Source organism: Orbicella faveolata, unplaced genomic scaffold (assembly GCF_042242905.1).
Source record: "Orbicella faveolata isolate gen_17 unplaced genomic scaffold, um_ofav_v1 contig_3, whole genome shotgun sequence".
NCBI classification, from domain to species: Eukaryota; Metazoa; Cnidaria; class Anthozoa; order Scleractinia; family Merulinidae; genus Orbicella; species Orbicella faveolata.
Genome location: NW_028301558.1, coordinates 3,359,966 through 3,386,006, shown reverse-complemented (window position 1 = coordinate 3,386,006; position 26,041 = coordinate 3,359,966). Strand labels below are relative to the sequence as shown.

Here is a 26,041-nt window from a genome sequence, read left to right as displayed (position 1 = left end):
AGGTCGAGTGTGCAAGGTTTACTGCCAAGTTGTTTTGTAGAGTTTATGTGCATGACTTTAAGGTCTTAAGTTGGGAGAGTGAAGAAAAACAATATCATATTTAGACGCTTATGTATTACTGCTAAGAAATAAAACTACGACGTAAATAAAACCATAAGTTCATACACAGAATGTGAGCGATTGCCATTAACTGCAACGTAAGATGATGAATCAGTTGACACATCAAAACTTTGGAGGAAGAAATGCCGTGAATAGCTGCTCAAAGTTTCAGCTTTACTAAGTAAATCCTGTTCATGAAAAGATCTCATGGGTAGCATTCACCCTCCACCATTGTACGTCCGCGGCTTAGAGGCCTCAGGAAAAACTTTTGAGACACTTAAGGGACCACTAAAGGATTTTTTAGATATTTACTGAAAATTTACTGGTTTACCTCATTTTGTATGGCTCTGTAATTCTAGTTAACTATCGTGGAAATCAGTTTGTGAGTTGCTGCCATGTCGAACGGGATTTGACGATTTTTCTAGCTGTGACAGAATTGACAAGGTTAAAGAGGAAGACGAGAGCATTATAAAAGAGCATGGGGAGCGAGAAGCTGGCTGAAGACCGCCATTAAGGACTCCTCTAGCCACGGAGTGAGCTAGTATGATCCCTTGAGTGACCATTGGTTAAGTTTATTTCTTTCTTGTCCCCTTCTCAATGTTGATAACGAGAAAATCAGCCCACACGGAGATAATTCAAGTTTATGGTAATGCTTGACAAAATGTGACGAGGCGTGAAGATATTAGGGTCAGTGGGTGAAACTACGTCATCGTAGGTAAACAAACGGGGACTCCCCAGCAAAGACCTCACGATTAGCTTTGCTTTTTCCGCTTTGCGTTAAGTAGCAATGGCGTCCATGTACGCACAAGAAGAGAACTCCTTAAGTCCTTACAGAAAGCTACTCGTCGATTTATCGTTCGATCTTTCAAAAAAAGACGTCGAGACGTTAAAACTCGCTGGCGTCGATATCATTCCACGCAGAATAACAGAAAACATTGCCAGTGGGTTGCAGTTCTTCGATGTTCTGGAGCAAGATGGAAGAATTGGACCGCGAAATCTAGACCTTCTGCAGGATATGCTTAAAACAGTTGGCAGGCTGGATCTTGCTCGGAAAATTCAGGCTTTTTTGACAACATCCGCGAACAGTGGCACTGACGGTAAGATATGAAGTTTGAATACCATTTCATTCAAGCAAGACCAAGACCAAGATTTTACGAAACGCTGTTTCCGTAATTTGATTTGGTGTTTTTTCGTAGGTTGAGTCTCACATTATTAACTTCTATTAACTTACAAAATTAGGATGGGAAACTTTGAATTCCAGATTTAATCGGCGAGACCTTAATCGTGACGGAAATTAAACACCCGCCGCTTATGTGCAAGCAGTCGCCACCGCTTTCTTAGCCGCAAAGGAATATTCAGACCAATAGCCAATATTTAATACTCGATGACTGCAAAAATCGTTTTTCGGTGCTTCTTGGTATTTTAATGACATTTACGTGTTCTTGAAGTTGCAATTACATGTATAAAAGATATCTTGAAGTCGGCAACAGCGGTAAATCCAGCATACTTCTTTTCATCTAGTGTGTATCCATTCGCCAGACGTGTTTTAAAATATGCGCATATTCATGGTATTGTCGGACAGTATATTGGACACAATGTAAAATTATGTGTGTCGTGATCTTGTTTTTAAATTAAGATGTTGGAACAGCACTCGTCGTCGCCATCTTCTTAGTTCTCTTTTGAGCATAAATGGTTATTTACTTTAAAAATATTTTAAAGAAGTGTCAGTCCTATACATCCTTAGTACTTCTTTGTCGTCAAGTTTGAAGTCTGTTTACGTTTTTTGAGATATGATTGAGTCTTTTGAATTAAGGCTGCCAGTTATTTATTTATTTGTTTATTTATTCATTTATTTATTTATTTATTTATTTTTTACAGAGTTTACATTTCCCGATGGAGGCTTTAATGGTGCAGAAAATGGAAGTCTTCCAAACCGTGCAGCGAAAAATGGCAACCCCTCTGTTAACGACACCGAAGGTAGATGGCCTGATAAAATATACTTAGCACATTACTTCAGTGGTTGGGTTAAAGGGCTTATTAGAAACATGACGGGAAGTGTTTATCATTGGTTGTTTATCATTGAAATCCAAAAATACCTGTCGGACAGAATACTTGTTTAAGTAAAGTCCGCCATTTTGTCTGTCAGAGCTCGATTTTGCTCGGTCTGTCAATCATTTTGAATTTCACTTTTCTGCACTGATGAAATCGCACTGATCTGGAATTAAATGACATGTTCTTAGCCAATCAGAATACAGAAATTCACTTGCTTGTACATTATTAATGAGTGTACTGTATGCAGTTTAGCACTACAGTTTTGATAGAGCTCGAGGGTGAAATGACGTCTTCAGAACCTATAATTTCTAGTTTTGAAAAGAAGAATCATTAAATGAGACACTTCAGCAATAAAACTAATCTATTGAACTTCTTTTGCTAATCCTGACTTGTTTGTTTGTTTTAACTTTCTCTCAAAAGTTGATCAGATGGCATGGCAGGATGACTCAGTACCAGACGGCATTGAGGATGACCCTCCTGTGAATAATGTGGCTGGATCAAGACAAGGTGGAACACACAACACAAGCCAGTTTAGAGGAATGGGTCAGTCAGCATTTTGTAGTCACTGGCCATGATTTTGATTTGATGTCCTGTATATAAGTCCTTTAAAAGAATTCTAAAAAAATTATTTTCCACTTTAAATCGGCAGCCCTAGAACAGGTAGAAGCATCCCATCTTGTTCAGTCGCCGTTGGACAGTTCGGATCATGGTGGTGGTTCTACAGTGGTTATGAAAAGTGGTCAAGTGGGAGCTGCTCCACAAATAGGCCACTGTCTTGTTGCTGTAGGTTATACATCATCTGATGGGAACATAGGTGAGTTGAAATTTAAGGATCACCTGATGAACAAATTTACAAGAAAATTGAGACGTCTTGGGTCATGTCGTAACAAACCTCTCAATAGATTTGTGAACAGAAGATGAGAACATCACACAAAATTCCATTGACAGAACGTAATTTGAAAGTTTCGTTAAGAGGCCACATCTTTAGTTTTGGGACTGAAACTAGCTTCCCCTTAATCCAGAGGTTTGCGGTAGTCCGGTTCAAAAATAGCCTCATTTCATCTGAACTTGAAACGTCTCCTTCATCGCGAAGCTTAAATAGGGTGTTTAAACTCTTCCTTCTGTCTTTAGGCTCCTCGTCGAATGTCAGGGGCCCTGGTACACAGGCATCTTCAGGAACACAGACGGGACAGCAACATGTGGGGATTCAGGGTAGCTCGTCATCTGGTCGGATCAAACATGTTGGACCAGAGCCCACTCGATATGTAGATTTTCTCGCTTGCCAGGGTTACGTTGTGGAAATATTAGGTGGCAAACATTTCAAGACTCCTGAAGGCGAGTTTGTGGAAATGAAAAGTGGGACGCAGTATAAGATACACGTGAAAAACACACATACCTATGGTAAGAATAGCCATATGAACTTACATTGCAGACATAACTCAGTGTACAGCCTGTCTTTTAAACGGACGAGACTATTACTGGAAAAAAGTGCATGATGACATACTATAGAATAACAAGACTGTTTCAATAAGTAAATAATCGCGAGGTGTATTAGAATAGACGCGCATTCCAGCATGACATGGTCAAGACAGACTTAAATAAAGTAAAGCATCCGATTATTAACAGAAATCAGATACGCTTATACGATCTTGTAACAAAGATAACCGGCCAAATGTGCGTGTCTTCAAAATAATTGATAAAACAGTCGCAGGAATAAAAAATTGCGAGAGATCCGAGAGGATTGTCGTCAAGAGCTCTTGGAGAATAGATCTGCGTCGCAGAAAAGAGAAAACACAGTTCGACGCGCAGCTTCCCAAAAGGGCGAATAGCCAGCCAGTCCCTATCAAATTCTAATTGATCAATCCTGATTACAAACATCTTAATTCAATAAAACACAGCTTAGCTAATAGAATTTAAAAGCTCATTCAAAATTAATGTCTCCATTCCCTGTCTACAGCTTGCAATTTGGATGTATCTATTGATGGTTATGACGTAGGAGGGTGGGTTGTTTATGGAGGACAAGAGTTCACAATAGAGAGGCCTGCGTACGAGGCAAAGAAATTCACGTTCTACCGCGTGAAAACCGCGCCTGAAGAAGCGGGGATTGAACCACGCAGGGCCGAAAATGGTGTTGTGAAGTGTGTGTTCACACCTGAAGCGTTCCTAGATATTCCTGTGATAATTTCTGAATCACCTCAGCCAGTGAATATAAACATGCCTCCATCTGCGTCAGTTGGTGACCTTAAACGTGAAATACAACAGAAGTTGAACATGACTGAAGACCCGGATCAGGTGCTTTGTTCAGATGACCACGTTTTATTTAACTCCCGTTCAGTGAGGTAAGTACAAACACTCTCCGCATGTAGGGTTTAGGTGCCGGCTAAACATGTGGTGCCATCTAAACATGTTAGATTCGTTATCTTTAATGGTTTCATCTCATCTCATCTCATCTCATCTCATCTCATCTCATCTCATCTCATCTCATCTCATCTCATCTCACCTCATCTCATCTCATCTCATCTTATCTTATGGATTAAAAGATTTATCGACAAAAGACACTTGAGCAAAACTCTAACTGAAATCCATAATTTTTTCCGCTTTTCTATTTAGCGATATTTATCATCCCTTGTTTTTTGTTGTTGTTTGTTTGTTTCTTTTTTGTCTGTGTGTTTTATTAGGGGTCTATCTACAAGAAATGTAAGACTTGTTGATACCGAACTTGAGATTACGATCGAGACGTCAACCGAGACAAATTTCTCCCTGAAGGTACATCCAGGCAGAGCAAAGGTGTGCGATTTAATGGAACAGATAGAAAGAAAGTTAAACGTTCCTATAAGGGACCAAAAGCTGTACCTTGGTAGAGCCCGTTTATCAGACGCACCAAGAAGAGGTCTTCCTTATGGACTCATCTGTAGTCCACAGCCGACGTTAACACTCATTGTCCCAGAGTATATTCATATCACAGTAGCAAATGAAAATGGCGTCTTACATACCATAAAGATAGATAAAGAAAAAAGCCTGAAAGCGCTCATGGAAGAAATACCGTCGTGCAGCTCCCTTCAGGAAAATGAAGAAGCCATTCTCTACTTCAATGGAAGACAAATGTGTCCTACCAAAGATGAAGGAACCTTAACTAGCCTTGGCCTTGTCTCTGGATCAAAGTTGGAGCTGAAAGTGAACATAATTTTCATTACAGTTCAAGTTCGCTTTCCAAAGAGATCGCAAACAGTCGATGTGAGATGTGGTCCCCAAGAGACATTCAAGGATTTGGTAAAAAAGGTGGAAACGGGGGGCAAGAGAACAGAGTTAGGCAAAGTTACATTTGCGATGCAAGAGAGAGTCTTTGATCCAGGTCAAGACAAGGCTCCACTGCAAGGTACAACTGATAATCCCTTGAAAACTATTAAACCATTGGAGTAACTAATAAAACAGAGGCACTGCCATAAAATATTTTGTAAACGGTAATCAAGAGAATGCACAAGAAAACGTAACCGAGTAGAAGAGAGAGAGAGAGAGAGAGAGAGAGAGAGAGAGAGAGAGAGAGAGAGAGAGAGAGAGAGAGAGAGAGAGAGAGAGAGAGAGAGAGAGAGAGAGAGAGAGAGAAAGAACAAAAACAGAAGATCTAACAGCACTTTCTGTTTTCTTTTGTGCCATCAGAGTATGGAATAACACACGGTTCCCTATTAGAAATGAGAAGGGATAGAGCACACTCCAGCGCTGCTAGTGGTGAATCTAGCGATGCCGACGTTTTCATGTCTGAAGACAAGTAAGTGTGATTAATAAGCTTCCTTAGATCATGATGATACAAGTTGCTTTGCTCAGGCTCTTGCAAACCATTAACCGATGTCAATGTTCATTGATAAAGTTCGCTTGACATATCGGTACGTTTCCTCCAAATGTCTCATGACTATGTCCTTTTATCGGAAAAATATCTGACATGCCATAGGTATGTTTTTATCGAAAATTAATTTTAATGTTACACCAGATTAAAAATGAACGATCAAACATGATATAGGAGCGTTCTTTGGTTGAATAGTTTAAAATTACAAGATTTTGATTGCCATGTAGTCTACAATTTTTGGCAAATAACTAAATATTTGTCAAAGATTGCAGACTGGCGTTCGAAAGCTTGTATTTTTAAACAATTTTAACCACAGAACGTTTATTAAATCTCCGTTACCCCAGATGCTCAGTAAATAAGTAAATTTAACGAAAACGTCAAGTAATACACTAATTACTGACTTAGTTTTGCAAGTTGTGATTACATATTACCGAAGCAGGTTTCCTTTTTTACATAAAACTAAACTCTTTCCAATTTCGATTCTGCTTGTCTACCGGAGGAACTTTTAAAATAGATATACGTCATACATGAACTCGTCTGTGCGCGGTGGCCTCATGGTTAGTGCGCTTGACCCCAGATCGAGCGGTCCGGGCCGGGGGATACTGTGTTGTGTTCTTGGCCAAGGCACTTTTCTCTCACAGTGCCTCTCTCCACCCAGGTGTTTAAATGGGTACCGGCGAATTTAGTGCTGGGGGTGACCCTACGATGGACTAGCATCCCATCTAAGGGGGAGTAGAAATACTCCTAGCTGCTTCATGCTACAGAAACCGGCCTGATGAGCCACTTGGCTCGTATGCAGACATTACCATACCATAAATGAACCCAACAAGAGAACCCCCAAAAGGGGTTTTTACAATAGAAACATCACTAAAGTAAAATCCAATCAACACGCACGGTAGATTATGGACCGAAATACGTTAATGGTGGCAGGTTTTTCTGTAAGTTTGATGTATATGAATAGAAACGAATTGACCATTTTCTCTTTCGTTTGTTTGTTGAAACAGAGGTGCTTCATCAGAAGTAAAGTCTAAGATGCTAGCCCTGATGAAAGAGAGAGGTAACCCTTTTATGGCTGATGAGTATATTGATTTTAGCCATTTTTAGCAGTCTTTCTCTTCGTAGTATTCTGTATATCAAACAAATGTAGATCAGGAGTACATGAATCTGGATTGTTTGAGAAAGTCAAACCGGCTGTGATCTCGATTTAAGAGAGAATAAAGAACTCAGGCATATAAGACATGCATTGTGGGGAAAAATGGGCAGCGTCAGTTTGTCACAATTAAGTTTTGGATGACTTTAAAATCATTGATGCTCCCGGCAGATCTGGTTTTTTAATAATAATAATAATAATAATAATAATAATAATAATAGTAATAATAATAAGATTAGATTTACACAGCGCTGTGAAAGTAAGGTTGTGACCGAAGTTAATATGGCAGATTTCTAAATTATACTATCTGTTTTACTGATAGCTAAACAAAAAATACAGAAATAAATACACTGAATAACAAATACTCTTTGGGTGTTTATAAACACCCCCAGTTACATGTTGAAATCCGAGCTGAAAACCTCACAAAACTAACAAACCTCATTCAGTGTATCTTAATCAAGCTCTGCTAATGAGCAAAGATAGAACAGAAAATGTAGCCAAATTTAACTTTATTCAGGCTGTAAGTAAACGTGTTGGACAAGTAGAAAGTTTACTTCCAAACTGCTCGATTTCCGATCACAACGCTAAAACCACGCTAAAACCACGAGGTCTACATTCGCGTCATTGTCACGTGACAATAATTCTTGATACGCAATCTGTGCAAAAAACTAAACTTGATATGAAACTAGCACGAACTAAAGTCAGCTATTACGAACTCAAGCCAGTGATAGACAAAGTCATTCTAGTCGCAACAACTAGGCAGCTCCTGAAAAATAAATATTAATTTTTGATGCGATTCCCTTTTTCAGTGCTTTTAACACAGTAAACAGAGGAAAAAATTAATGGGTTCGAGATTGCTTCAAGTGAAAACGAGCAGATTTTTGTTGAATCTGTATGTATGCAATCGGTAGTGTTTCACCCTCAGCATGCTGATTGCATCCCTCCTGAGAGAAACGTCTGAAATTAATGGGGGAAAACTACAGAGATCCCCCATTAGTTGTTTGTTTGTTTGTTTGTTTGTTTTAATTTCACTTATCATTGCACTCTGTGTTTTGTTATGTCATCAGTATTGAAGTTTTCGCTTCGAACGTCACATTTCCCTTGCGAGGTGTTGAACGTTCACACAAGGAGAGATGTGTTTCTTAATTTAAATTCTCCGTAAGAATGAAAATGATGCACGAATCTATGCCTGTCACATATGAACTCAGTTAAATAACGTTACCCTCCACGAGTTCTAGTAGCTCAGTGGTAAAATGCCTGCCCGATATTCGGGAGGTCATGAGTTCGATTCGTTTCGGGGAGTCAGATTTTTTCTTTGTCCCACGCTCGTGTCATGTTGATTAGTTCCCTTTTAACGTTTCATTACCGAGCTTAAAATTCGCCATCTTTATTCACTTACAGCGGAGCTCCGGCTGCCCAAAGGGCCGCTAAGCAGAGCACCATAACTATAGGAACAGAACCGCATGCACGCATAGACATAGAAACCCATGCAACTCTTTTTTCTTGGTCAACATGGCTAGCGGCATGGATCGCGGGCGCGTGCACCCAATGACGACGACGAAGTCGCGCAACATGGCGGCCATACTCCAGCTAATACCAAGTCTTGGTTTACGGCGTCCGTGTTATGGTCAATTAAGAGTGAATGTCAGTAAAAATCAAAGAAAATTCTAAAAATGTGGCCACGGTCGAAAAATCGATTTCGCTCATACTTTGCCAGTTTGAAGGCCTAGGTAAGTAACTGAGGGAAATCAAGTTAGTTTTTTGAAATATCCAACGGCAGAAATTCACGAAAAACGGTTATCGCACCGAAAGCTCAAATTTCACTTCGCCATAATCCGAAATTTTACACTTTTCAGCTTCTTGCTACACAGTCGTTTACTTCGCTGTGAGACGTTCTCAACTTTAAATGTATACATTGATTCTTCCTAAATCAAGAGATGTTGATTATTTTCATTTCTTGTGTTTTCTGGCCGAACTGAGCCCCGATTAAGTAGATATACTTTTCTAATTAAAACAAAACTCAAAAGTTATGCAAATTCAGTGAGGAAAAACGCTGACCGGTAGTGCTTCAAATTGTCTGATATTCTAGCCAAAGACAGTTCAGTCAATGAATTTTAGGCTTACAGTTTCATTTTTGTGGGATCTACTAGCAATTTTGCATGAACGCCGATCAAAAGTCGAGAAAATTGCAATTCAGCCCCTTTGAAATTTGCAGTGTAACGCAACACGCTAAAATAAGTAAAAACATTTTGTTGGCTTTAGACAGGACAATAAAAGCCTACTAATTTCTTTAACGTTTGAAACGCTTTAAAAATAGTATTTAACTTAGAAATTGCCAGCAATAGCGAAAAAACACGAGTAGAACCAAACTTAATCACACCCTAACTCTCCCTGCTTTGTGTCACGCATGATACACTTGGCCGATGCTACAAACTCGTTGGCTCAAATAAAGTCAATTCCTACCTAAAAGAATCTCTTATGATGCAGGAGATTTTGCTTTACTTATAGGGGATTGACCAGTTGAGCTGCTCAAAAAAAAGTGAGTAAATTAAAAAGGCGGCATTAATCATACAAATCGGAACGATGAATTTGTGTATGTATTGTTATCCAACTACAGCGAATACCGTCCAAATAAAGTTCAAATATATAGCGATATTGTACAGTAGAAGACCTGTTTGTCGGACAGTTCGGTACGCGCACGCAAAACTGTCACATCGGCTCCCTCTTTCATTGATAAGTTTATTGACTACAGCAGTTGGATAATAAATCTCTTATTAGATGTTTTGGTGTGTAATATCGCTTTATATTTTTTCTCGTTGTTTGTATTTGGACTTGCCCTACGGGCTCGTCAAAATACGGCAAACCTCGTAAAAATATACAGCGATACTACACACCAAAACATCTAACTAACAATTAGATTATGAGCTCAAGATTTCTATGAAGTGATAGTTGATGAGGCCGATGGCGGAATCAACAATCACCTCATGGAAATCTAGAACGAAGAATCTAATTGTTTTAGTAGAATTCTTACTAAAATTTACTTCAAATAACGGTTTCATATTATTTCTTGATGTATTATTAAACTTTGCCTCTGAAAAAGATCGCTCGGACTGAATTGCCATTTAAAATTGAAGTTGTGTGTGTGCGCGCGCATCAGTTTTTTCAATAATTTCAACTTTTTTTAAAAGTCAAGAAACCGTAAATGTCCTTCGTTTAGACTTCTCAGGAATTTATTATCCATTCGCATCAAAATTTTCCTCCAAAACTTTGGAAAATCGAAAAAATAAAAAACGTCACCATTTCCCAGACGACCTTCAGCCACTGCACACTAATGGCTGATAGTGCGGTTCAATGGCTCAGCCAATCAGATTACAGCATTTGCATTAGTATACTAGTAGTCTTCTCCAATAAAGTATATGTATTAGTCTTGATTTCTCCATTATTTTTCCAAACGTTCAGGTAAGATTTGGATTTATGTTTTTATTTTCCTCAATAAACTCCGCATCATTCAGCGCAGCTTCTGTTTCAGAAGTCGAAAGGGTCTCTTCACCTGCCTCGCCTTTTACAGTAAGTTCTTTGTTATCGCCCAAACATTTTTCAAAGTCTAGGCCAAATTCAGGTTGCCATTCAAATTCATAATCGTCCTCAAATGTTGCGAAAATCTCCTCCATTTTGTTTTCGTTTCGGACTGTGCATCGTACGTTGTCCATGTTAACCGGTATGTCAAGCAGGTTTTCTACAGTACAATAACTATACAATATCACTGTATATTTACACTCATATCGAGCGTTATTTGGACGATATTCGTTGTAGATGGATAATCATGCGCGACATGTTGTATAAAACTACATTTATAATAACTGTCAAATTTCTCCCACCGCACGCTAATTAGGCTCGATTTCCAGCTCTTTTGTGAGCCCGCTTTCATTTCCCCACACCACGTTGGGAGGAAGATCCTAAGATCACAACCGGACTCTCAATTGGCTGGAAATCGAGTCTACACCCTAATAGGCTAATTTTCATCGTCGATGAGACTACAGACACGTCACACTGATGCATTATGGCGCCATCACGCACTGAGAACTTTGTAATGTTTTTCAAAACGTTTTCAGCGTTGTCAATGCACGATTCAAGCGACAGATTTCATTTTAACAGGACTTCTTTGAAGTAAATCATCAAATCGTTTAGGATGACTTTTAGTTGATATTGGGTTCAATTTTTGGGCAAGAAAACGTATTGATCAAAATTTTGACGTGGAACTCGATGAACGGAACGAATCGATATTTGTGTCGTATTCAAATTATCAAGAGGGGTTTCTAGAATTTTCGAGTGGATTGAAGGATATTTACAGAATTCCGGTTCTGCATTTTAGTCTTGTGTTGGACGTGCGTAGTCTTATAACGTCGTGAGTTTCGGTACATAATTTTGACTAACATCATTTCGGGTTCTCCCACACCTTTACCTAACGTTTTCTCTCGTCGGCAGTCTCCTTGTTCGTTTTGGTATTGTAAAAAACAAATTGATCCAGGTTTTATGTGTCTCTCCTCTTATGATCATGACTTCTTATTAAGGACAAAATTTGCCTTAACATTGTCAAAGAAGTTGACAATGTTTCAGTGGATCCACTCGGTACGGCTCGTGGATCTATAGCAGCTACTTTGACTATCATCAACAAGGGGACAGACGAATAAAATGCTGGCGTCAATTTGTTAACTTACACCTGAGTTTTTGACAGTGTTTTTTTCATTTCTTTTTTAACATATAGTTTGCTTCACATGCGGTAGTTTTTTAGTTATCGATAACTTTAATTTTTATTATCGCAATTAAATCGTAATTGCGGGCAGTTAACTTTATAGTTTTTGAGGCCAGTTTCGATTTCCTGACAGTAAACAGAGGAGAAAAGGTTTCGAGATTGCTTCAAGTGAAAACGATCAGATTTTTGTTGAATATACGTATGTTTTTATTTGTGTATTCGGTAGAGTTTAACTCCAAGCATGCCGATTCCATCGATCCTAGCTCTTGAAAGAAACGTCTGAGATTAATCGGGGAAAACTACAGAGATCACTCATTGGTTGTTTGCCTAAATTCAGTAATCACAGTACATTGTGTTGTTACGTCATCAGTATTGACGTTTTCGCCTCGAACCCGTACGTCAAAGGTCTCCCGCGCGAAGCGTGGAAAGTTCGCACAAGAAAAGATGTATGCTTTCTTAAATTATTAAATTCTCCGTGAGAAGGAATATGATGACGTAAGGTAGGGGTTAATTGTATTTCTTTTTCTCTCTTTTTGCAGAGGCATTTGCATGGGATTTTCCACGTAAGTAATTTTTTGTTAGTGTTGACCCATGGTAATATTTTGTTTCTGCAGTAATATTAACTTACTTCGCACACTGGCTTTTTTAATTATCAACTGCTTTTAGCTATCGATGACTTGAATGAGAGGACAGCTGATAATGCTCGATCGAGCTTATCCACTCACCAGTCCCCGGTTGTTCGAAAGCCGATTAAGGGGGTACGATACCCTAAAATATGGCGATGTACATGAAAAATTCAATTTCTTGGAAATACAAGACTTAAGACCCTTGAGGACTTGTCAAAAACATTTTGAAACGATCTTGCCGAATTTCCTTCCAGATAAGTGTGAAATTTAAGGAAAGTACACAGTGGTATGAGTTTTTTCACGTAGCAACGGCCATAGCAACGACTGTTTACTATAAGAACGTGACCAAAAACATAGATTATTTTTAACTTATATGAACGAAACTATTTAGAAAAAAACTTTTAAGACATGCACAACTCGATTGGTATAATTGTTTGTGAAAAGCTTTGCCTGAAATTGCCATCACAGGCTCATTCATTTCCCTTATGAAAAGGAATATTTCCCACAACTGCGGAAACTTTTTACAAAATAGAACAACCATTGCACCCCCTCCCCCAAGATCCAATCTGCACCCCCGCCTCCGCTATTTGTGGCTCGTTAAATGCTTAATACTTCGTGTAAGAAACTTAGAGTGCATTTTTCTCAAAAGTTTACTTTTGTACCGACTGACTTCGCGCCAACATTCCTACTTTGCAAGGTTTTTAAGTAGAATTCCCGAAACTTGGGCTGATCAAAGACCAATAGTGTCGTGATGCAATAAACTAAAAAAATCATAACATTTTTAACGTCTGTCACGTGACACTAGATAATTGTTTCACTGGGTTTGGTGCAAAATAAGGTTATTTCCAAATAAAGCCTGTGGAAAGCACTGAAAACAAGAGTTAACTGTCAAAACTTTAGTTTATTGCATAGAACGAAACAGAAACTTGCAAGATATTCTTGCTTGAAAATCAAATCTTGTTTTGTGAAAGAGCAGGAACTTTTGGCGTCAATACTGTAAAACACTACCTCAAAAGGCTGTGGCTGGTTTCCATAGCAACCATTTTGAGTAAACCTTTCAAAATTTAATTTCTCTTCTTGACTGCAATAGCACACAATTGATCTTTCTTCACCTTATTTAAACAAACTTTTTGGTCCATCTGAGGGTACCATGCCACCTTAAAATAACCCGCGAGTAGCGGTTACTACGCGATTAAGAGCAGTTTTCTGTAAGGATCGACTAAAGGTATGCAAAAAAAAAAAAAAAAAAAAAAAATTGAACGATTTTCCCAAACTTTGCCAGAATACAGGCCCAGGTGAACTAGTTCTAAAAATATCAGTATCAGGTCTTTTAGATTTTCATTTATTTTTGGCATTTTTTTTTCCACTCGCGGCGGCCTAAATTTACGCCGAAATCGGGCATTTTTCGGAAGCTTTCGTTTAAAAAGTGAAAGCGTTTTAGAAAAGATTAATCCAGGAAATCAGAAGACCTTATTTCCTCTGCTTATTGGCGGTGTAAAATGTAAATGAAAGTTGAACGTGACGAATTTTTTTAAATTTTAGCTTCGCGACAGAGCTCTGAATTTAGACGAGATTCAAGGCTCTAAAAGGCACTGGTACATAGCTTCACCCAACGAGACTATACTCTGGGCAAGACCAATCATTCCAACTACGTACACGTCGGGCGGAAACAAAACTGTGATAAAGTAAACGTCGAATTCTGAGAATATTTTCAAAACAGGTCACTCGAGCAATGTGAGAGACCCTTTGACCTTTCATGTCATTCGGAAATCAACGCAAGGCAGCTCTTAATTTGACTTTCATTCGCCGGAATACACGTTTCTTTGCTTTTGTTTGCTTTGCTGACATATTCTCATGTAGGAAAGTTAGGATTTTGAATGTGAAGGCATCTACCCGCTATAAAATAAGAACAGCTGGCGTGCGTCTTTTTGAAATTTGACCCACTTCGCATTTAGACGGTTACGTTGCAAAGCTCAAGTTGATCGCCAAATTACATATTGAAATTCGCTTAAGGAAACGGCGGTACCAACGAGGAAACAACAATCGTCTTTAATTGCGTTCGTAGAACGCACTCCTAATGCAGACTTGAGCGAGGTTTCATGGGACGGCGATTTGGCCGCCCCGCAGCAGGGGCGAAACTAATGACGTCATCGCCAAACAATGTGTTGTACGATTTATGTCCATCTGCTTCCTTATTACATGAAATTTGCGCGACACGTTTATTTCGCGATTCTGAGGTGCCCATATTTCGCGACACTTGAATTCCGCGATTTTGCGAAAATACTCCGGCGTTGTAGACAAAGTTGTTCGCGTACACAAGGGAAAAGGAGACAGTGGCCAAAACGGGGCTGTCGCGGGCTGCCGCCAAAACGGGACTGGGGCGATGATTACTGATCATCTGATACAATGCGCTCATTAATGCAGGCAATATTTGTTCCCTGCTCGAGAAAATGTTTCTGTCTCTATCCCTACTCTCGCTTTAAGTGAAACGCCAGCGAGAAATGATCCTTAATTTTCTGGATGCAGTTGTAGAACCTTTTAGGCTGCCGTTGCTGTGCCATAAAATTTGACCCCCCTCACGTTTCTTACTAGTGAAAAAAAATACCCCAGCCCCCCCCCCCCCCCCCCTCAAGAAAGGGGCTTGTTTTAAAATTGTAATCCTCCTCCAAATCTTCCGGCCCCCCATGGGACGTAAAACACGTCGGTCCCTTGAATCGCCTTGGGTTTGGGATGTTAACCGTGGGAACAGCTATATTGCATTGGCTATAATTTGATTACATTTGTTCAGTTTAATTGATTAGCTCCAGTGGCCACAAAGAGAATCGATGGAAGAGTACTTTGAAGCCAAGATCTATAAGAGTAGGCCAGAACTAAGGAACGGCAATGTAAATGCTGACTATTTTTATTCATCAGCGGAAATATTCAAATCTGTTACCAGTCGCACGGAGTTTGTTTACGATAAACCACGGATAAACCGGCACTCGAGTGCAAATGTTAGCTGATATTTGTGCTTCCAGCTTAGAATACTAGATTTAACACAAGTATACTTTTGAAAATTAGCATTTACGCTTAAACATTACCAGTAAAAGTGAAAATGAGATGTTTAGCATGGAGTTTGAAGGCAAAAACTTGTGACTTTTGACTTACCGAAGCCACGGTCAGGGAAAAGTCACGGAAAATTAGATGTTATTCAAGGTCAGGGAAAAGTCAGGGAGTTTTGTATCAGGTCAGGGAGTTTCTAAAACCCTGTTCAAAGTCAGTGAAAAGATTCTTATCTTAAGGTTGCCGCAAATTATTTTATTAGATGTTTTTGTATAGACAAAGCAATTCTGTTTTAAAAATTATCTGAGCCATCCTTATTTTTGTTGATTCGTGGCCAGAATAGTCATCCTGCAAGGTCAGTGAAAATTGCTTTTCAGTCAATGAAAAGTCAGGGAAAAGTCAGGGATTTGTTTTGTTCCGGTGGGTGGCAACCCTGAACTGGAGCCGTCACGCAACGTGTCATCAAAGGTCATCAAATCGTAACTTGCCAACACAAGCAAGGAAATCAAATAATCCACAGAAAAATGTTTTTCATTTTGTTATATCTGTCTGTAAAACTTCAGCTGTTCACAAAGATAATGATTTCAGCAACAGACAGCTATTTAAGTTATATCAATATTAGAATTGTGAGAAAAAATCTCTGCAAGATAACCACCGGGCCCCGGTTAGCTGTTACTCCGCGATTAAATTTCTTATTCTCGGGATAACTAGACATATCGTTCTAATCGAACGATAAATTTATTCTTTGCTTTAGGGCGATTTAGTCGTGAGTTAGCGCTAATCGGTTTTCAAAAAACTGGGGCCAGGGGATGAATATAATCGATGAGTAATTTTCATTCTTTTAAAGTAACTAGCGCGCGGTTGCTGTGCATATCTGAATTCTAGTTTCGGCACTGAAATCGGTGGCAACAAAGACTGATGACGGCTTCGTTATTAACAACTGTTTTTACAACAATTGTGAAATTTCTCCCACCGCACGCTAATTAGGCTCGATTTCCACCCGTTTAGTGAGCCTGAGTTCCTTTCCCCCGGACCACGTTGGAATGAGGATCACTTTGATCACAACCGAACACCCAAAACGGCATGAAATCGAGCCTACACGCTAATAGGCTAAATTTTTGTCGTCAATGAGAGGGATTGAGAAGCCATCACGCACCGAGAGCTTGAAACTTTGTTGAACTTTTTACAACGCGTTCAGGCAGTTGTCAGTTCACGATTCAAGAAACAAATTTCAACAAGTGGACAGACGCAAAAAGGCTGGCGTCAATTTGTTAACTTAGACCTGACTAGGGAAAACTAAATGTCGACAGGAAAACGACAGAGATCTGTCATTGCTTGTTTTTCCAATTTCAGTAATCACAGAAAACTGTGTTCCTACGTCATCAGTATTGACGTTTTCTCGAACGACAGATGTCTCCCGCGGGAGGCGTCGAACGAATGCGTGACGATAGATTCTTTTTTTTTTTTTTTTCTTTTTGTTTGAAGTTACGTTACAGGAATAAAAGTGACGGCAGCAGGCTTGGTTACATGCTTACGGATTAATTCTTATGTTTCATCTTTTTATAGTGCTAGCCTGTGAAGAATTGCCCAAAGGTAAGTGGACTCGTTTGTTTTGGTGTTGGCCCGTGCTAATATTCTACGAGTTGATATTCTTAGTCTAGGTAACTATTCTTGATATTCTACTTAAAGACTTTCAAAACATTACTCGTGCTCATAAATCACAAAATGCACTTGCGCTCATATGATTTGCTATACTTATAGGTAATTATTCTTGATATTCTACTTAACAACTCCCGGGGTATCCAATCGATGAAATTGCCAGTTCCAGCTTTTTCAGTACATTGTGTTGTTACGTCATCAGTATTGACGTTTTCGCCTCGAACCCGTACGTCAAAGGTCTCTCGCGCGAGGCGTGGAAAGCTCGCACAAGGAAAGATGTATGTTTTCTTAAATTATTAAATTCTCCGTGAGAAGGGATATGATGACGGCAGTAGGAGTTAATTGTATTTCTTTTTTTCTCTCTTTGCGGTAGGATCTTTGCTTGCCGAAGGTAAGTAATTTTTTTTAGTGTTGACCCATGGTAATATTTTGTTTTTGCAGTAATATTAACTTACTTCGCACACTGGCTTTTTTAATCATCAAATGTTTTTAGCTATCGATATCTTGAATGAGAGGGCAGCTGATAATGCTCGATCGAGATTATCCACTCACCAGTCCCCGGTTGTTCGAAAGCCGATTAAAATAACCCGCGGTTAGCGGTTACTACGCAATTACGAGCAGTTTTCTGTAAGGATCGACTAAAGGTATGCAAAAAAGAAAAAAAAAAAACGATTTTCCCAAACTTTGCCAGAATACAGGCCCAGGTGAACTAGTTCTAAAAATATCAGTATCTGGTCTTTTAGATTTTCATTTATTTTTGGCATTTTTTTTCTCCACTCGCGGCGGCCTAAATTTACGCCGAAATCGGGCATTTTTCGGAAGCTCCCGTTTAAAAAGTGAAAGCGTTTTAGAAAAGATTAACCCAGGATATCAAAAGACAATATTTCCTCTGCTTATTGGCGGTGTAAAATGTAAATGAAAGTTGAACGTGAATTTTTGACGAATTTTCTTAAATTTATGCTTCGCGACAGAGCTCTGAATTTAGACGAGATTCAAGGCTCTAAAAGGCACTGGTACATAGCTTCACCCAACGAGACTATACTCTGGGCAAGACCAATCATTCCAACTACGTGCACGTCGGGCGAAAACAAAATTGTGATAAAGTAAACGTCGAATTCTGAGAATATTTTCAAAACAGGTCACTCGAGCAATGTGAGAGACCCTTTGACCTTTCATGTCATTCGGAAATCAACGCAAGGCAGCTCTTAATTTGACTTTCATTCGCCGGAATACACGTTTCTTTGCTTTTGTTTGCTTTGCTGACATATTCTCAGGTAGGAAAAGTTAGGATTTTGAAGGTGAAGGTATCTACCCGCTATAAAATAAGAACAGCTGGCGTACGTGTTTTTGAAATTTGACCCGCTTCGCATTTAGACGGTTACATAAATCACAAAATGCACTTGCGCTCATATGATTTGCTATACTTATAGGTAATTATTCTTGATACTCTACTTAACAACTCCCGGGGTATCCAATCGATGAAATTGCCAGCTCCAGCTTTTTCAGTACATTATGTTGTTACGTCATCAGTATTGACGTTTTCGCCTCGAACCCGTACGTCAAAGGTCTCTCGCGCGAGGCGTGGAAAGCTCGCACAAGGAAAGATGTATGTTTTCTTAAATTATTAAATTCTCCGTGGGAAGGGATATGATGACGGCAGTAGGAGTTAATTGTATTTCTTTTTTTCTCTCTTTGCGGTAGGATCTTTGCTTGCCCAAGGTAAGTAATTTTTTTTAGTGTTGACCCATGGTAATATTTTGTTTTTGCAGTAATATTAACTTACTTCGCACACTGGCTTTTTTAATCATCAAATGCTTTTAGCTATCGATATCTTGAATGAGATGGCAGCTGATAATGCTCGATCGAGCTTATCCACTCACCAGTCCCCGGTTGTTCGAAAGCCGATTAAAATAACCCGCGGTTAGCGGTTACTACGCAATTACGAGCAGTTTTCTGTAAGGATCGACTAAAGGTATGCAAAAAAGGAAAAGAAAAAACCGATTTTCCCAAACTTTGCCAGAATACAGGCCCAGGTGAACTAGTTCTAAAAATATCAGTATCAGGTCTTTTAGATTTTCATTTATTTTTGGCATTTTTTTTCTCCACTCGCGGCGGCCTAAATTTACGCCGAAATCGGGCATTTTTCGGAAGCTCCCGTTTAAAAAGTGAAAGCGTTTTAGAAAAGATTAACCCAGGATATCAAAAGACAATATTTCCTCTGCTTATTGGCGGTGTAAAATGTAAATGAAAGTTGAACGTGAATTTTTGACGAATTTTTTTAAATTTATGCTTCGCGACAGAGCTCTGAATTTAGACGAGATTCAAGGCTCTAAAAGGCACTGGTACATAGCTTCACCCAACGAGACTATACTCTGGGCAAGACCAATCATTCCAACTACGTGCACGTCGGGCGAAAACAAAATTGTGATAAAGTAAACGTCGAATTCTGAGAATATTTTCAAAACAGGTCACTCGAGCAATGTGAGAGACCCTTTGACCTTTCATGTCATTCGGAAATCAACGCAAGGCAGCTCTTAATTTGACTTTCATTCGCCGGAATACACGTTTCTTTGCTTTTGTTTGCTTTGCTGACATATTCTCAGGTAGGAAAAGTTAGGATTTTGAAGGTGAAGGTATCTACCCGCTATAAAATAAGAACAGCTGGCGTACGTGTTTTTGAAATTTGACCCGCTTCGCATTTAGACGGTTACATAAATCACAAAATGCACTTGCGCTCATATGATTTGCTATACTCATAGGTAACTATCCTTGATATTCTACTTAACAACTCCCGGGGTATCCAATCGATGAAATTGCCAGTTCCAGCTTTTTCAGTACATTGTGTTGTTACGTCATCAGTATTGACGTTTTCGCCTCGAACCCGTACGTCAAAGGTCTCTCGCGCGAGGCGTGGAAAGCTCGCACAAGGAAAGATGTATGTTTTCTTAAATTATTAAATTCTCCGTGGGAAGGGATATGATGACGGCAGTAGGAGTTAATTGTATTTCTTTTTTTTCTCTCTTTGCGGTAGGATCTTCGCATGCCGAAGGTAAGTAATTTTTTTTAGTGTTGACCCATGGTAATACTTTGTTTTTGCAGTAATATTAACTTACTTCGCACACTGGCTTTTTTAATCATCAAATGCTTTTAGCTATCGATATCTTGAATGAGAGGACAGCTGATAGTGCTCGATCGAGCTTATCCACTCACCAGTCCCCGGTTGTTCGAAAGCCGATTAAAATAACCCACGGTTAGCGGTTACTACGCAATTACGAGAAGTTTTCTGTAAGGATCGACTAAAGGTATGCAAAATAGAAAAAAAAAAAAAAAAACGATTTTCCCAAACTTTGCCAGAATACAGGCCCAGGTGAACTAGTTCTAAAAATATCAGTATCTGGTCTTTTAGATTTTCATTTATTTTTGGCATTTTTTTTCTCCACTTGCGGCGGCCTAAATTTACGCCGAAGTCGGGCATTTTTCGGAAGCTCCCGTTTAAAAAGTGAAAGTGTTAAGCGGTAACTATTCTTGATATTCTACTTAACAACTCCCGGGGTATCCAATCGATGAAATTGCCAGTTCCAGCTTTTTCGCCAGTTCCAGGCGAAGAAGCAGGAATTGCCTACTGCTCAAAAGAAATTTTCTGATAGGTACCCGTACTCTGCCATCGATTGGGAGAAGGTCTATTCTCCATACTTCTGCTCATCTGTGGAATTTCAGTAGACAGTTTTAAATTGCATTGTTTTCACACATGAAAAACTCTTTCGATTTGATATTACACAATCACTACTATGTACTTTCTGCCAAAAAGAGGAGGAATCCATCGAGCATGTCTTTTGGTGTAAGGAATCTTGTGAATTCAAGGAAACATGTCTTGTCCTGGCTCCAAGACAATGACATGTACGTTGGATTTGAACAATTTTGATTTGATTTGATTTGTTCAAATCCCATCTAGAACTCGGTATTTTTTCTGAGGCGATGTGATTTCTACATTTAATACTCACTTTGGAGGGTGTTTGGTTGCATTTTTGATATGCTTTAAATTTGACTGCGTGATGCAGTTAGTGAACTTTAATGTGACTGCAGGATGCAGTTAGTGAGTTCATATGCGCCAATTCAACATTTGGCTGTGTGACCGCGCGATGCGGTTCCAGTCAAAGGCCTACATGTCATCCTTGCTCACCATAGAGTCTCCAGTAGCTCAGTGGTTAGAGCGTCCGGTCTAGATCACGTAGGGTCGTGGGTTAAATTCCCATCTGGAACTCGGAATTTTTTTCCGAGTCGATATGATTTCTACATTTAATACCCACTTTGGAGGGTGCTGGTTGCATCTTTGGAGCAATTTTACCTCGAAAAATACCAGAAGAATGTACCGTGAAACAGCCGCAGCGATGGCTCCTTTGCCGTGGCGCTAAGACAACTGAACAGAAAATGCAGCTCGTAAGGTAACAGAGCTTAAGAGTCCCTGTTCATAAAAATGGAAAATAACTCGGCAAGGGTCGAAAATTCGATTTCGCTCATATTTTCATGGTAGATAGGCTAGGGCATGACAAAAACTACTGGATATATTTTTGGCAAAATATCCTTTTATTTCAAAGAAATATGCAAATTACCAACTTCCGTTAAAATCGTCATTTGACGCACCATTTTATTAAGCAAGTTTGAGAGCCTCGCATGCAAAACCACATCATTCTTCCGTCTTTAAAACACTCAAATATTTTTTTCCAATTTTTAAATGTGTACTGGGTTGGATTTAGGGTATGCTGAATTGTCTTTTTGGGTGCAAAATAATTAAATTTCGAAGACAGGTATTTCATTCACTTAAAAGTACTTCGTGACTATAATTGATTTTCACCATGTGCGAAACCTTTAAATGGATTAAGCTTCTGGTGGTTGAATTGCAGAAGGATGATCTAAAGATTCCTGTAAAAATTTCTGTAGGCAAATGATTGTGAGCGACGCGAGAGCTTTTCAAAGTACGTCAAAAATGCAAATATTTGACCATCCGTCGTCAAATTTCAATTTACGGGTTAGACGTATATTTTAGCATGCGCCACATGACTTGACCTATAATAGGTTGAAATAGACACAGAGCTGATAATTTCGAGATGTTCTAACCTCATTTGCTGTAAAAGGCAGGTCCAAAGCCGATTTGATGTGTTTCGCTCACCATTCGTCGCACCTAAAGCAGAAGTTTGCTTTTGTTTACATAACGTCCGATGTACATCGCCAACTGCCAACTTATTTAATGGTCGAATACCATGAATCTGTGACCCTCTTTCGACATATATGATTACCACTGCATCTAAGTCAAAAACGGGTGAGTCATTTGTAGATAGTTGCTGGCTTTGCACTACGCCAAAATATTACTTTGGATCATCATGGTTCTACCTTGTCATCAGTCTACGTCACTACGGAGTCACATGAGAAGCGCATGCGTTTCGCTGGCAGTTTCACACTGTGAGTATTTTTAATCCTTTAATCTTTGTAAATCTAAACCATCGCCGGGTTTTTCCACCTTTTACATACCTGGAGAGGAAGGTAAGGCTAAAATTGGATACTTATCGTACTTTTTCTTCTACAGCTCGGGCGATTCCTTCCCAAAATGTCTAATGAAAACACAGAAGCGTCGGGCATCTCCGACGGCTCTCCAAGCATGGTAGATCCACCTAATCTCAATAACCGAGATTTTGCGTTATCTCTAGATAACATAAAGAGCAACATGGGGAAAATGGCTAGTCTTTTAGCTAAATTGTGTGAAAAGCCAGTCCCTGACGAACGCCTGCAGGGCTCAAAGCGACAGTCAACATCCGCCGTATCGGATAATTCAGACTCTGAGTCTGAACAAAACTCTCACAAACGACGGCGTCATACTAGTCTCTCGGATGATAATATTAGTCTTCACGCTAGTGATGATCTGGACGACGCAGATGACATTAAAATGCTCACCGAGTGTTCAAAGGCCACCGGCCAAAAAGAGCGGGAAATTCCCGCCAAGGAGACAAAGCTCCTTCAAGACTTTGCTAACAGCCTTGACGAGGATGACGCCACCGGCGACAAAATCCAGCAAGAGCTGGCTGATATTGCACTAAAACGATGGGACAAGAAGCTGTCTTCTGACAAAATTAAAAGCTTCTCAGAAAAATATAAACAGCCTCAGAACTGCTCTGACATAAAGGGTATAAAAGTCAACCCCGAGATATGGAGCCAATTAAATGCCAAGAAAAAGAAAACAGACCTGAAGATCTCAAATTTGCAGCAGGTTATCCGCAAAATCACTTTTGCGACGTTACAAACGACCAATGTGCTTATTCAAAATCCCTCTAGTTTAGAAAACAACAAAATAATGGCTAAACAAGTTGACACCATTGCAATGCTGGGGCATGTAAATACGCAGTTGGCCCAGCTGCGAAGAGATGAAATCAAACCATCAATGAAAGCGGAGTACTCTGCTATTTGCTCGGCTGAAGTGCCCATCACTAGCCAATACCTTTTTGGGGACGACCTGGTGAAGCAATTGCGAGATGCCAAAGAAGCGAGCAAAATTAGCCATTCCTTTACATCCTCATCTAAGAATGGTCTCTTCAAAGGCAAACAGCAAAGTTCAAAACGACATGCCCATTACTCTAAAGGTCCTAGAAGAGATTTTTTATGGAAAGGCCAAAACCGGCACTACAACAAGAAAAAATCACCAACCACCGACAAGAAATAATGGAACAATTGCTTCAAATAAAGAACAGGGTAAGTGGCTTTGGAAATTTCCTGCCCAACCTGGTAAATTATTTACAAATGTTATGCAATACATTTCAGGCTGGGCAGGTGGCTGCTCATTTTGCAGCTTGGAGGACTCTTACTAATGACAAAACCCTATTATCGGGTGTGTTGGGAGCAGCAATTGAGTGTATTGCCACCCCTGTTCAACACAAGTTACCTAAGCAAATCTTCTCAGAACATGAACATCCCATTGTTCGTCAAGAAGTGCATAAATTACTTGAGAAACGTGTCATCACAAAGGTGTCACCTATATCTGGGCAAATTTTGTCCAATGTATTCCTTCGTCCGAAGAAGGATGAGACTTATCGACTCATACTAAATCTCAAAAGGTTTAATGAGTCAGTTAGTCATTATCATTTCAAAATGGATTCACTTTCTACCATAACAAAACTAGTTACCCAAAATTGTTATATGGCTTCTGTTGACATGAAAGATGCCTATTACTCTATCCCCATTCGATCTTCAGATCGAAAGTTTTTACGCTTTATCTGGGACGGGGAGTTATATGAATTTACCTGGCTTCCTAATGGGTTGTCGTGTGCTCCCCGTATAGTTACTAAAATTCTTAAGCCCCCTCTGTCTACTCTGCACAAACAAGGACACGTAGCTGTGGCACATCTTGATGGCCTTTACCTGCAAGGGCAAACCTATGAGAAATGTGTCCAAAATGTTATAGACACTACCGTCTTGCTGGACAAATTAGGCTTGGTTGTGCATCCAGAGAAGTCTACTTTCATACCCACACAAGTGCTTAATATCCCAGGGTTTGTAATAGACTCAGTAGAAATGACAATACAACTGACCAGTGAGAAAGCCACTAGTTTACAAAATGTCTGTACTGAGTTATTAGAAAACTCTTCCCCTTCTATTAGGGAAGTAGCAAGTGTTATTGGGAAAATAGTTGCTAGCTTCCCTGGGGTGATGTATGGAGCTCTTTACTACCGATACCTGGAAAAAGATAAATCCCAGGCCCTTATTAGAACAAAGGGTAATTTTGATGACTTGATGTCTTTGTCCCCTCATGCTAAATCTGAATTACAGTGGTGGATTCAACATGTGGGAGAAACGTACAATGTAATCAACCACCCACAACCCCTGCATCAAATAACAACAGATGCTTCCCTTATGGGTTGGGGAGCAGAATATGCAGGGGTGTCCTCGGGAGGAAATTGGTCCCATTCAGAGTCTAAACACCACATCAACTATCTGGAAATGTTGGCTATTTTGTTGGGGCTCCAAACCTTTGCTAAAGACAAGAGCAACACACATATCAGAATAATGTGTGACAACACTACAGCAGTTAATGTGATTAATCACATGGGAACAAGCCACTCAGACTCTTGCAATTCTGTCGCTAAGGAGATCTGGGAGTGGTGTCTAGATCGCAAGATCTGGCTTAGTGCTGCACATATTCCTGGAAAACAAAATCTTATTGCAGATTTTGAATCCAGAAGAAACCAAAGAGAACCTGAATGGAGGCTTGACAAGGCATCACTAATTTGTGCTCTTGAGAGGCTAGACTTCAAACCTGATATAGATTTGTTTGCCTCTCGTATAAATCACCAGTTCCCAGATTATGTGTCTTACAGACCAGACCCAGAGGCCATTGCCATCGATGCGTTTAGCCTGAGTTGGTCCAACCTTAATTTTTATGCTTTTCCCCCGTTTAGTGTTATTCCAACAGTGCTGAACAAGTTGATGACCGAGGGAGCACAGGGGATTTGTGTGTTGCCAGATTGGCCCACACAACCATGGTACCCAACAGCTCTCCAGCTAATCAAACAGAAACCAGTGTATCTAAAAGCCAGGAAAGACCTACTCCAGCTGCCAAGCCATCCCAAGGAAAATCATCCAATCTGGCACAAGCTGAATCTCCTCGTGTGTCACTTATCAGGGAGGGACTAAACAAGTATGCTTTATCACCTGCGGCAAAAGATGTGCTAATGGCTTCATGGAGGGAAGGCGCCTCCAAGCAATACCACACTTACCTTAGCAAATGGAATCAATACTGTCAGGACAATAACATCAATGTTTTTCAGCCTGGAGTA

General features: G+C 39.7%; 3 protein-coding genes across 3 annotated transcripts in view; all 3 read left to right on the top strand.

Annotated features, from left to right (window-relative positions):
• The first annotated feature begins 874 nt into the window (after window positions 1–874).
• Window positions 875–18,077, top strand: LOC110039956 (uncharacterized). Its single transcript, XM_089297274.1, has 11 exons — window positions 875–1,196; window positions 1,978–2,076; window positions 2,572–2,694; window positions 2,801–2,965; window positions 3,283–3,552; window positions 4,109–4,490; window positions 4,830–5,527; window positions 5,809–5,917; window positions 6,997–7,049; window positions 12,435–12,458; window positions 17,130–18,077. Exons 1-11 carry the CDS (start codon window positions 887–889, stop codon window positions 17,222–17,224), a joined length of 2,328 nt encoding a protein of 775 aa, XP_089153400.1. The 5' UTR covers window positions 875–886; the 3' UTR covers window positions 17,225–18,077.
• Window positions 18,078–19,227: 1,150 nt separating this feature from the next.
• LOC149106083 (uncharacterized) overlaps window positions 19,228–26,041 on the top strand; it is a 40,949-nt gene continuing 34,135 nt past the window's right edge. The window contains exon 1 of the mRNA XM_089297277.1: window positions 19,228–20,271. Coding sequence (XP_089153403.1) covers window positions 20,199–20,271 — 73 coding nt within the window. The 5' untranslated portion in view covers window positions 19,228–20,198. The remainder of the gene's footprint in view (window positions 20,272–26,041) is intronic.
• LOC149106087 (uncharacterized) lies at window positions 22,703–25,762 on the top strand. The gene is made up of 2 exons (XM_089297275.1): window positions 22,703–23,960; window positions 25,664–25,762. The coding sequence occupies exon 1, from the start codon at window positions 22,825–22,827 to the stop codon at window positions 23,929–23,931; it is 1,107 nt and encodes a 368-aa protein (XP_089153401.1). The 5' UTR covers window positions 22,703–22,824; the 3' UTR covers window positions 23,932–23,960; window positions 25,664–25,762.